The sequence below is a fragment of the Cotesia glomerata genome, linkage group LG2 (assembly GCF_020080835.1).
Source record: "Cotesia glomerata isolate CgM1 linkage group LG2, MPM_Cglom_v2.3, whole genome shotgun sequence".
In the NCBI taxonomy this organism is placed as follows: Eukaryota; Metazoa; Arthropoda; class Insecta; order Hymenoptera; family Braconidae; genus Cotesia; species Cotesia glomerata.
The window spans coordinates 15,606,566-15,618,760 of record NC_058159.1 but is presented as its reverse complement, the minus strand read 5'-3'; the positions used below and the strand labels follow the sequence as shown (position 1 = coordinate 15,618,760).

At 35.0% G+C, this 12,195-nt stretch overlaps 2 protein-coding genes across 2 annotated transcripts; both read left to right on the top strand.

Moving 5' to 3' along the window:
• The first annotated feature begins 1,707 nt into the window (after positions 1 to 1,707).
• On the top strand, positions 1,708 to 3,332 carry LOC123258969. Its single transcript, XM_044719226.1, has 2 exons — positions 1,708 to 2,831; positions 3,197 to 3,332. The coding sequence occupies exons 1-2, from the start codon at positions 1,708 to 1,710 to the stop codon at positions 3,198 to 3,200; spliced, it is 1,128 nt and encodes a 375-aa protein (XP_044575161.1). The 3' UTR covers positions 3,201 to 3,332.
• Positions 3,333 to 8,973: 5,641 nt separating this feature from the next.
• On the top strand, positions 8,974 to 10,113 carry LOC123258968. The gene is made up of 2 exons (XM_044719225.1): positions 8,974 to 9,575; positions 9,663 to 10,113. Exons 1-2 carry the CDS (start codon positions 8,974 to 8,976, stop codon positions 10,111 to 10,113), a joined length of 1,053 nt encoding a protein of 350 aa, XP_044575160.1.
• Positions 10,114 to 12,195: the final 2,082 nt, after the last annotated feature.

Sequence of the window (12,195 nt, the reverse complement as noted above, 5' to 3'; positions counted from 1 at the left end):
TTCTATTGTTTAGTTGTAACTTTACTTTGTAATGGAGATCTTATTTTATTTTAAAAGTAAAAATGAAAGAATCAACTTGTTTATTTGTTTGAATTTATTGAGAAAAACAAGTAAAAGTGTTACTAATTTGGGTTTACAAAAACGGTTAATAAAGATAGAGATAAAAAGAACACAAATGTTAGAAAAATAATGTCTTAAAGGTAGATAATGTTTTGGGCTTACCCTGAAAGTCTGTAGAGAGGCTCAAATTTAATGGGCCCTTTCACCTTCTATGGGTAGTTTCACTATCGAAATACCGTATCTCGTGTATCACGGAGAAATTAAATATTTACTAATAATGATATTATTTTAATCTTCGCGACTTTACGCGGAAAACTTAGTACTCAATCGACGCTCAGGTATTTTCGCTACCGAATTACCGGATCTCGTGTATCACGGAGAAATTGAATAATTTCAAATAATGAATTAACCTTCGCGACTTTAAGCACAAAAACCTAACACTACTCGATGCTCTTCGGCGGAAAACAATATACTTCGCGATTCTCGCGGAAAAATCAACGCTCAACGGCGGAATAATCAACAATCGACGCTCAACGGCGGAAAATAATAAAAATAAAGACAAACGGAATCTAATTATGGCATGTATCGAATAGCCGATGAATCTACCACGTTAGTGCTACTAAGTGCAGCCTAACCACGAGCAAGGCACTGTCTCGTGTATCACGGAGTACTTTGTGCTTCCGAACAATTTGATGCCCGGAGCCGATTGACGCGGAGCTAACCAGTGGTATCCTGGTCTAAATCGAACTGCCTGAAAATGATTTTCGGGCAATTTATATAGGGTTAGCAACATCGGTGATTGTATGGGGTTCATCGGGAAATTAAATCAGAAAAATGAAAGGGATCTCAAGGGTATTTTGTCGAAAACAAGCGTCATCGCGTTTCTAGATTTTTCGAAACCCGGTTAAATCTATGTGTAGTTTGAACTATTGCCTTATAGGTCTTATTTTTACGACTTTAAGCGGAAAACGTGAAGGTGACTTCTGACTTCATCATATTACAAATTCAAAAGTTAGAAAAACAAAGTCGTTAAATTCTGATTATAATAATTTTGTGTACAAAGAGATCCGGGTGATTCGTATGAACGTCATCTAATTATGGGAAAGATGGACCAGATTTCTCTTCCACAGACTTCCAAAGTGTAGTAGATGGTAATTAAAAGTAAAGGTAAAACTAATTGTTTCTTAGGTGCTAAATACAAAATTTTCGGAAATATTTCGGAGCAAGTTGTGAACTACGTATGTCACAATGGCTTAAGGGGTTACATGGGTTTCGTGGGTTCAAAAAATCGATTTTTTTTTTGGCTCATTGATTTCTACAACATCTCAAGAATATTGTCCTAAATTTTCAAGTCGATCCGAATAATAGTTTTGGAGATACAACCTTAGGAAGGTGTGCGCTCCAAGTCAGGTATAGAAGGGTCAGCGCGCCTCAGGTATAGTGAGCAGCTGCTCGTCTATTGTTTGTCTGTCATTGTTGTATATTACTTTCACTTCCTAAGGAAAACTAGTTTGAAATATTTTATTTGGTGATTACTTCTTGAAGCACGAGGTTCATTTGAGGTTATCTCAAGTTTCTATCATATAATTTATTAAAAACGTGGTATTATTTGTGGTTATCTAGTGTCATTTATGAAGTTGATAAACAATGCATAAAATTTCAAGAAAACAGTTAACCGTTGGAGCTCGTAGAAAAGATAGACCGAGAAAAAGGAGACAGTCCTTTAATCCTAAAGATCCGGAAACTGATGATAGTTCCTTCACGAGCACCTCAGCAAAAAAATTAAAAGGTGATGATAAAGAGCACGTGCCAGAAGAGGATACACTCCAATATTCAATCATAGATTTTGCCTTGGTTTTCTCAACTCTCTCATCGTTTGTGCGGTGTTCTAACATTATTGACGATGAACATAAAGATCAATTGTGTAATGGTAAAGTACAATTTAAGCAATGTTCGAAATTTGGTCTGGGATATAAAATCGTAGTAGAATGTGAACGATGTGATCCAAAATATATTTTATCTTGTCAAAAAATCGGAAGAATGTATGAACTAAATCGCCGGTTCATTTTTGTTATGAGAATATTGGGCTTAGGGCTCGCCGGATGCAAGAAATTCTGCGGTTTGATGGACATAAGCAGTTCATTTTTAAACCAGCCTACATACGATTTTTATATTGATAAAATACATGAGTGTATTGAGACAGTTACTCAGACTCTATTCTCATCTGCTGCTGAAGAAGAAAAACAATTTACAAATATTGAAAACGATTTACAAGATACGACAGATGTGAGTGTTTCCGGTGACGGTACCTGGAAGAAACATGAGTATACTCCATTACCAGATGAAGTTTTGATTGCTATGAAACCAATATATGATGATCTCAGTAAGGATGAGCTTCTTGAACGGTGTGTTGGTGGTTTCACACAAAATAACAACGAGAGCTTCAACCAGTTGATCTGGAAAATTACTCCAAAAATACTTCCTGCTGGTTCAAAGATTGTTAATATTGCGGCATTGGTCGCTGCTTGTATCTTCAATGAAGGAACATCAGCTTTATTATTGATTATGCACGGTATGGATTTAAAATTAGGCCGAAACTCCCACGAATATGCCCGAATTTCGGATGAAAACCGTGTATGCGCAGCCGAAAAAAAATCTGCGAGCGAGACTCGCGAAGCCAGAATCCGTCATCGACAGGAGCAAAAGGATGCCCTGGACATTGCAACTGCTGCAGGATCTTTACTTTATGGCCCAGGAATCGACGATTCACTGTAAGTTACAAAAAACATTTTTTTTTCCACTTTTATTGTTACTCAAAACTTTAAACGCGTTTTTCTCGGAACCATGTTTTCAATGTCGGTTGTCAAATGTTCTTGAAAACTACTCAACCGATCTTGATGAAATTTCACACAGGTGTTCAAGATACAATTTACTCGTGCTTGAACGAAGGATTTTTTTTTTTTTCAATTACAACTATTTAAAAAAAAACAAAATGTCAAGCAAATTTGACCGAAATTTTCATTTTTTTGGAAAAATGTCTGCCAAAATTCCAATTTTTACTTTTTTTTTCTTTCCTTCGTTCAAGCACGAGTTTATGGTCTTAACTAAAAAACTTATTTTTGTTTTTTCATTTTAGATGATTTTGTCAGGAGTTATGCTGACAACGCAGACGCACCTTTTTTCCGAGGGGTCACCGGAAATGACGTCACAATGGAGGAGTTTTAATTTTTTTTTTTTTGAAAATTTTAGAAATTATTCTTTAAATATGTATCTATAAGATAGAAAAAAATTTGAATTAAATAAATAATTTTTTACATAGAAAAAAAAATATTGAAAATAGGCCTTTTTTTACCCGACGAAACCCATGTAACCCCTTAAGAAACCAGTGATGACTTGTAAGTCACTCGTGCTCAACTAAGGGTTGAGATGTCGTTTGAGACAGCAAACTACTGAATATGGCTTAAGAAACCAGTGATGACTTGTAAGTCACTCGTAAAGTTCTGAGAACAACTGTTCAGACTATAGCTCTGAGAAGAGCTGTTGTAACTGTAGCTTTCAAAAGAGCTGTTGAGCTAATACTAGTTGAAGTAAGCTTTGCGCGCTTACTAATGACGTGTTCACCGTTGAAAACTGGCTTGGCTCAGCCGAGATGTTCCGAGTTAGCTTGGTAGAGATGTAGAGTAGTAGACAGACAAGCCTTGCGCGCTTGCTGTCCGAAAAACTGCACTATAGTTTGTAAACCTTGCTCGTTTACTGTAGATCCTTGAATTGTTTCTTCTTCTTCTTCGCTCAATTGGTAGAAGTGGACTGTGTCGGCAGCTCGAGTAGCTGCTACTTTTAAAGGTGTCAAGCCGGTAGAAAGGGCAGAGAGGTCAGTAGCCAATGAGAATTAGGGTCTAGTCCCGTCCACCGCGCAGCTGTAGTGGGGACTGGCTACTCCAAGATATTGGCCCGCTACCTTCCACTCACTGAGGTGGGAGAGTTGGAGCTTGCGGCTCAATAGAAATCGCTTATTTGTCCTCACCAACAGTAATATACTTTTTGAATTTGTCCTAAGTGAACGTTATTTTGAACAATACTGAATGTCAAAAGCTTGCAAAAAATGAGTTTGAAAAAAATTTTTATAAATTAATGAATAATGTGGTTTTTGGAAAGACGATGGAAAATGTAAGAAAATATAAAGATGCATATTTAAGAACAAAGTAGCAAGGGCGATACAATGTATCTGATCTATTATGCAGACCAAACTTTCATAATCTCACTATTTCTGATGAAGATATGGTTTATAGTTGAACTAAAACAAGTAAGAGTTTGCTTCAGCAAGCCAATATATGTAGAATTTAGTATATTTAATTTATTTACAACTTATATCTATGACTTTCACTACAATTATGTGATAAATAATTATGAAAAAGATTCAAAACTATTGTACACTGACACAGACAGTTTAATTTACCAATTTAATGCACCCAACATCTATGAAGACATCAAACGTGATATCTCACGGTTCGATACCTCCGATTACCCGCCTAACAATGTCTTCAACATGCCTCTTGTGAATAAACAGGTTCTGGGACTCATGAAGGACGAGAACAATGGAAAAATTATGTCCGAGTTCGTGGGTCTCAGAGCCAAATTGTATGCCTTCGAAATCCACGATCCTGAGAAGGAAAAAGACAGGATAAAGAAACGGGAAAAAGGTATCGGTGAATCAGCCTTGAAGATCAACGTTTGATGACCTCAAAAGATGTCTTTTTGAAAATGTATTGTTAAGGAAAGAGCAGTATATGATGAAAAGTAAAAAACATCAAGTACACACAATAAAACAAGAGAAACTTGCTCTCAGTTGGGCTGACGACAAACGTCAACTCATTAAAGCAAGCACTGATACTCTGCCTTGAGGTTATAAAGGCTCCTGAGATTTTAAGAAACGAAAAATTGTTGAAGATAATGATGAAAATAATAATAATAAAAGACAAAAAAATTTGTAATAATAGTATTAAAAAACAATGTGAATATAGTTTTAAGGATTTATGTATTAAGGTTTTGTAAATAAAAACAATGTAAATATAATTTGTTTTTTACATATTAGATTTATTGATCCAACTATTGTGTTTAGTATCAAAACCTAGCCATTTAACATAGTATTTATTTTCACGTTTTCTAATTACTTTTTCAACGAGATATACATCTGGATATTTGACTTTGCTGAGTTCTTCGTTGTAAAATCCACCTTCGATTGGTTAATCCTGATAGTCCACGAGCTTGTACGTCATTGGATTCGTATTCTGCACTGACTTGATTGTGAAGATTTCTGTTGTCCAGTTTGGCGTGTATCCTTTGTTAAAAACATGCTTGTACTTGCTGATTCGGACTTTGTCTCCAACTTTGAACTTCTGCTTTAGTAGAGGAGACCGTGGGAGATCGACCTTCACCGATCTGATAACCAGATGAGACATATTTTTTATCGAATATAATTTATAAACAAATATGCCTATAATTACTTGCCTATCTGAAAGTGCTCATGGCTATTTTTAATTAAATTAACTTTAATCGATTTTTTTTCATCACTTTCATTCTTTTGATAACCAAATGAATTTTATTTCACTGTTAGTTTTTAACACACAGAATATGCCTCAGTAGGCTTGCCTACTCATTTTTGTGTATAGCTACCTGGCAAGCCAATGTGAACAGGTAAGTCAATATAGGTGACTCCATCGTTCTGCTAACTTATCGAAAGTTATATCAAATTTTAGATTATTTTATTACAAAATCAGTCATATAGACTTGCCTGCAAAAAATCATACTTAAAGCACTATTGCCTAGCTAAAAACTTTTAGAGTTTTAGCCATCTGATAGGTGCGAGAGAGAAAGTAGAGCGTCCGAAGTCTATGTGGTAAAACAGGACACAACATAGCAGCTGCAAGCTACCTGACCGTTGAATGTATCCGAGTGCGCATGCTCGTGTACATGTGAGTGACAGAGACAGCATTTATTTACACTTGTCATTAATTTTGAACTCCAATTTATTTTAACTAATTTCGATCACAATTTTTATATTATTTCACACTATACGTACTTACAGCTATGCAAAACTCAAAAATAAATAAGTTAATATATTAATATTTTATTATATTAATATATTAATAAATAAATAAAAAAAAAACTAATTCAACAAAACTTTTTATCATTTTAAAGATAAATTGTAAAATTAAAAAATTATAAAAAAATCTATATTTTTTATTAAAGATTAAATAGACAATAATTTATTTATTATTTTAAATGAAATAAATGCCGTAAAGCATAAGAACCATTTATTACAAAGTATAAAAAATACATAAAAAAATGAAATTCAAATATTTATTTTTTTTTTTATTATTCATCATCTGAATTATCGGAAGTTGAATAATGATTATCAGATTCTAATTCTTCTCCATCGTCATTATCCATGACTTGCGCGATGTCATCAATTTTCAAGGGTGTTTGATCCCCAACAGATCTAATATATTTTGGTAACCCTTTACCGAACTTGGTGATAAAATCAGCAATGTATTTATTGAACTTGATTGTTGTGTCTTCATAAATGGTACGATTTGGATCATAATTTTTCCTATGAGTGTTGGTATGTTGAATTATATCCAAGTACTTGTTCTCATCATCTGGGGTGATGAGTGCATCATCTAGTGATTTTCTAAATAATAATTCCAGCAACCCAGGAGTTATTGGATAATTTCTTTCTTTGACACTTATTGTATCAATTGCAAATGAAATAGGTGAATCACCTATATACATTCCACCATGCTTTCTGCGTACATCATATCTCATATCATAATCTTTGTGTTTTTTACTTAAACGTTGTAAATAATTAGTGAGAAGAGAATTTTTACGAGTTGGAGTACTTGTTGATTGCGGTAGCTGAGTGATAGCATGTACTGTATTGTCAAATGAACTTTCATTATCTGATATTAAACTGTTGTAGTCGTCTGGATCAACATATAAAGATTTTTCAACTTCTTGTTTATCAACGTGCTGGTTTTCAACCTCTTCTTTTTTAATATTTTCTTCTTTCAGCTTTAAACTTTCAACTATAATCTGGAGTGGTGTTAAAATAGGCTTGAACATTTCCCCCATGGCTTTTTCAGCTGTATCTTTGCCCAACTTCAACATCCTATGCTATCGTCGGATGGCATCGCTGGCTTGAGATATCTGATGCAGAATATCCTTCTGCTTTGAAATTTCTTCAGGCTTCATGTTGACAGGTTATAGTCTACAGCAAGTATGACTATCACACTCTAAAGTACCTCAATTTATACTAATGAAGCAGTCGAATCCCTTTCGATACCTGCCGCTGTTTAATTCACTGTCTTTATCTATTACCACAAACCCATATTTATTCCAACATGCCGAGCATAAATCTGTGAATGAGTTGTATGGCATGTCTGTATTGACATGATCATCATAAATATGCTTCAGATTCATTTCATCCTGACGAAACAAAACGAAAAAGTTTGCATTATCAGGTGCTTGGGTATTCGCGTATAAGTTTGACAGAGATAGAAGCTATCAACATTCTTGTGTCGACCCATGCAGAAAAAAGCCTTGATGTGATCCTGTTTTTCACAAGCAACATCATCAAATATTATCAGGGAGTTAGACTTAGCATCTTCAGGCTTAATTACAGACTCATGTTCACTGAATGTGAAGAATCTAATACCATCAATCTGTTTAAGTAGTGTCTCCAGAAACTGATACTTTGGTTGGTTAAGAGACTTTGAGTAAAGATATATATATGTATATATTTATATATATATATATATATATATATATATATATATATATGTATATATTTATATTCTCAAACCTCAAACCGTTTGGATGTACAATAAGGGACAGTAGAGCATTCGTCTTTCCACAGTTTGATGGCCCGCAAAACACTGCACGTATACTGTTGGGAAGTAAAGCACCGTCGTTTGACTTTTTTCACACCGGTTCCTTGAACAATTTGATCAAAATTGATACCTGGCAACTGAGCTCTTGGTTTGTTATCCATGACTGCTGATTATATTCTGCTCAAGGGGTATATACACCGGCTTATATAGATTATCAAGTCAGTCCTTGATGTGACATGTCTGAGAGCAGACGTGAGAAAGGTTTGTTCTACAAGATAATCAATAAGCTCCCACTTGAACTTCACATACTAGGTTATCAGTACTGTGGTCCGGGTACAAATTTAGTCAATAGGTTAGCTCGAGGTGACTCAGGTATAAATCCTTTGGACGCTGCGTGTAAGGAACACGATATAGCTTACTTGAAAAATCGTGAAAATTTGGAAGCCCGTCACGAGGCTGATAAAATTCTTGCTGAGAAAGCATGGCAGCGATTTCAAGCGAGAGACGCTGCTATTGGTGAAAAAGCTGCTGCTTGGAGTGTAAATAAAATCATGAAGTTAAAAAGACGTTTCGGTATGGGTCTTAAAAAAGAAAAACCAATTACCAAGCGTAAGACAATTAAAAGAAAAACAATGAAGCGTAAGACAGTTGTTAAACGAGGGTTCCAACAGGATATAAAATAGTGGAAGTGCCGACGGACATCATTTACCTACCAGTCGTCGTACGAGCAATACACAACTTGAGGCTCCGCATTGTTGATCAGGACGGGAGAATAGCAAATTTCCGTAGTGAGACTATAACGATAAGACTGCATATAAAGAGTCTGTAATGGGTATCGTATATGAGACAAAGACTGGTAATGGGTATAAAAAGATTGCAGCATGCCCAACGATCATCAGTCACCATCGAGCTCTGAAAGTGTTAACACGTCAGAACACAGACTTCCTAAAAAGTCTAGGACTAAAATTACGTGGAAAATTCATAAGATAAAAATAAGTTTTTGTTGCCTAGCTTGCGTAATACCATGGTGGAAATCTTAGATATAAAAAAATCGATTATTTTTTATGAGTCTATTGCACACTGTGAAGCTCATTCACACCTGCCATACGTATCATCAACGTTCAACAACAGTGATGAAATCAGGATTGCTTTTCAACATCAAGATCTGTGCTTGCTCCCAAGCAAGAGCACATTACATTTTTATGGGAGAATGAGGAAAGCTGATGGTACTGCTGTAAGTGCTACTACAAAGATGATCAACATGGCTGTCTGTTATATGTTTGAAGAGATACGTTATGAGTTGAATGGTGTAGAAATTGACAGATGTGAGAATGTTGGTATTACCAGTGTTATGAAAGGATACGCTTCTCTGAGTCCGGGACAGCAAAATATTCTGGAAAATGCTGGTTGGATTGTTAATGAAGATAATTACAAGTTGACCAATGCTAATGGCTACTTTGATGTCTCAGTACCGCTGAGTTTTATCCTAGGATTTGCTGAAGATTATCAACGAGTTATTGTGAATGCTAAGCATGAATTGATACTGATCAGATCAAATACTGATCAAAATGCTTATGTTGTTACTGTTGAGAATAAAAATGTTTCAATTACGATTCAAAAAATTGAGTAGATTGTACCATATATAACAATGTCTGATAAACAAAAAATCGTGGTTTTGAATTAAATAACCTCTGATCCAGGTATCCCAATCAGTTTTCGGACTTGGGAATTGTATGAGTATCCACTGCTACCAGCTACAACCAATCACATTTGGACAATCAAAACAACAAATCAACTTGAGAAACCTCGTTTTGTCATCCTTGGATTCCAAACAGCAAGAAAGAATCAATCGAATCAAAATGCAAGCGAGTTTGACCACTGCAGCATAACAGACATTAAGCTGTTCTTGAACTATCAGAGTTATCCATATGGAAATTTGAACCTCAACATTACGAATAATCAGTACGCCTTGATGTATGATATGTACACAAATTTTCAAAGAGCTTACTATGGAAAAGAAGCTGAACCACTATTGGCTAAGAAAGATTTTCTGAATAAAGCACCTCTGTATATAATTGACTGTTCCAAGCAGAACGAGTCAATCAAGTCTGGACCTGTAGATATGCGTCTGGAGTTTGAATTATCAGCACAGTTTCCAAATTAAACTACTGCTTACTGTTTAATAATTCATGACCGAATAGTGGAATACAATCTGTTATGTCCGCCCCGTATATTTATTAAATTTATTTTTTTTTATTCTTATGGCATGTAAGCCTAAAGTCCACACATACAAATTCATTATAATAGTTAATATAATGCGCGAGAACCGCAGTTGAAACCATCGGACAGATTAACCGATGGGGATTCTTGCCGCATCAGCAACAAGAGTCTTTAAAAACGCCTGCACAAGGCGGCTCCTGGTTCTTCTTTCAGTTAATTTACGTTGCATTTAGTTGCACTTAACTGAGTCGATCCGCCCCAGGTATACCTATTCGGCCGCCTAAATCTTTGGTGCATTTAGCTTCGGTTTGACATAGCGTTACCTTAGATTTTATTATAATACTGTAAGTAAAAATAGCCACGATTTACCGTGTAATCTTTAGTGCATTCAGCGGTCAAATCAGAATTATTTATAATCAATAATAATTCAATAAAATCCATTCTTAGAAATTTGTTTCTAGCGCCAAAGCTTTAGTGCGTTCGGTACGTTAGGATAAAGTTATATATTTTTTTTTTGGTGAGTTGCGCGTTGTTTCCTCAAGGAAACAAATTGGACGTTAACCGTAATTATAAAAGTAAATTCTGCTATTGTTCATAAGTGAAAATAATATAAGTTGCTCTGTGTATTGCTGTTGATATTTTGGAATAAAATGTGACAAACAAGAACACTAATAAATTATACATATTCGAGTCATTATTTAAATTAAGAATCAACGTAAACCTACCCGTAAGATTAAGTTCGAGTCCCGACCTGAGGTGCTAGCAGCCGCCCAGGGAGGTAGGATTTGAAGGTGCATTAACAGTAAGTATAAGCTCTATTATCTATATTTGGATTCGCTTAGCGATTAGATCAAATTCGTACACTCAATCTCTTCTGAGGCGTGGTTTTTCAATCCGGAAACTTCCCACAATCAAAATCTATAAAAATTGTATTCTTTACATTGTTAGTCCATCCTCCCCGTTTTACGCTACCGCATTCTAAAAACACTCGGACATAACATAAAGAACACTGGTGGCAGCGGTGGGATTTCGGACACGAAATTCCTTAATCGGTTCCATCATTGTCAAATTGAGTGTATTATAATTATCAGTATTTAAATTTAAAGTCAAAATTTTCCCCTTCATCTTGTTTAGTAAATTCAAAAAAAAAAAGGGGATAAATTTTAACCTATTTTTTTTTTTTATAATTTTCCGAAATCATTAAATCATCATCGAAAAAATTTTTTTTTATAACTACAAATTAAACAAAATTTTTCTTTGCAGTTACTCGCAATATTCTTATTAACTACGTTTTTTCTCGGGCGTTACCCACAGGATTTATCGCTTTGCTCTATTAATATCTTTTTGTTGTTGAGTTAACAATTCAAGGCGTATCAGGTAACGCGACATTGAAAGCCAACTACACGTGGCGCAGAGTACCAGTCAGCAAATTCTCTGTACTCTAAGAAACTTACTTTCTCTGTCAAGCTTGACCCAGGTTCTAATAACGCCTTATAAAAGATAGGTGCGATTGCACTTTCTTTTTTTTTCCAGACTTTTTGGTGCTATAGCACTAAAAGTTTTGAGAGGAAGGTGCGATTGCACTCCCAAAACTAGAATTTTACAAAATTAAATTCCAAATTATACATTTACATATTTTCAAATTATATATAATTTTTTTTTCTTAAATCTTCGCAAACAATCAGCCGGTTGTCGGATAAATACTGTAGGTGTAATATCAACCGATTTTGAAAATTTTTTTTTTTCTTTTAGAATTTTTTTTGTTTGATGAAATTCGCAAATACGCGCCCTCTAACCAGAGGAATGTGTATACCTCATTTCAAGGTTTGGTTTTCGACTTGGATACTGTAGTCCAGATCGCTCTAGGTCTATCTATCCAACTTGGGAGTGAAACTCTTGGTTCAGGTGCTGAAGCATCGTCCCAAGAATTTTATTCTGAAGGTTTATGGGTAAAACCAGGCGTGCTGGCCGTCATTACCAAATAGAAAAAGTTTATGAAGACCTTGTAAATGGAAAAGTATACCAT

What these genes read in the sequence shown, in the direction of transcription:
- LOC123258969 (XM_044719226.1), top strand. Translation starts at nt 1,708, where the DNA reads ATGCATAAAATTTCAAGAAAACAGTTAACCGTTGGAGCTCGTAGAAAA.
- LOC123258968 (XM_044719225.1), top strand. Translation starts at nt 8,974, where the DNA reads ATGGTGGAAATCTTAGATATAAAAAAATCGATTATTTTTTATGAGTCT. An exon ending in ATTACGATTCAAAAAATTGA is followed by an intron (nt 9,576 to 9,662) that starts GTAGATTGTACC and finishes TATCCCAATCAG; the next exon opens with TTTTCGGACTTGGGAATTGT.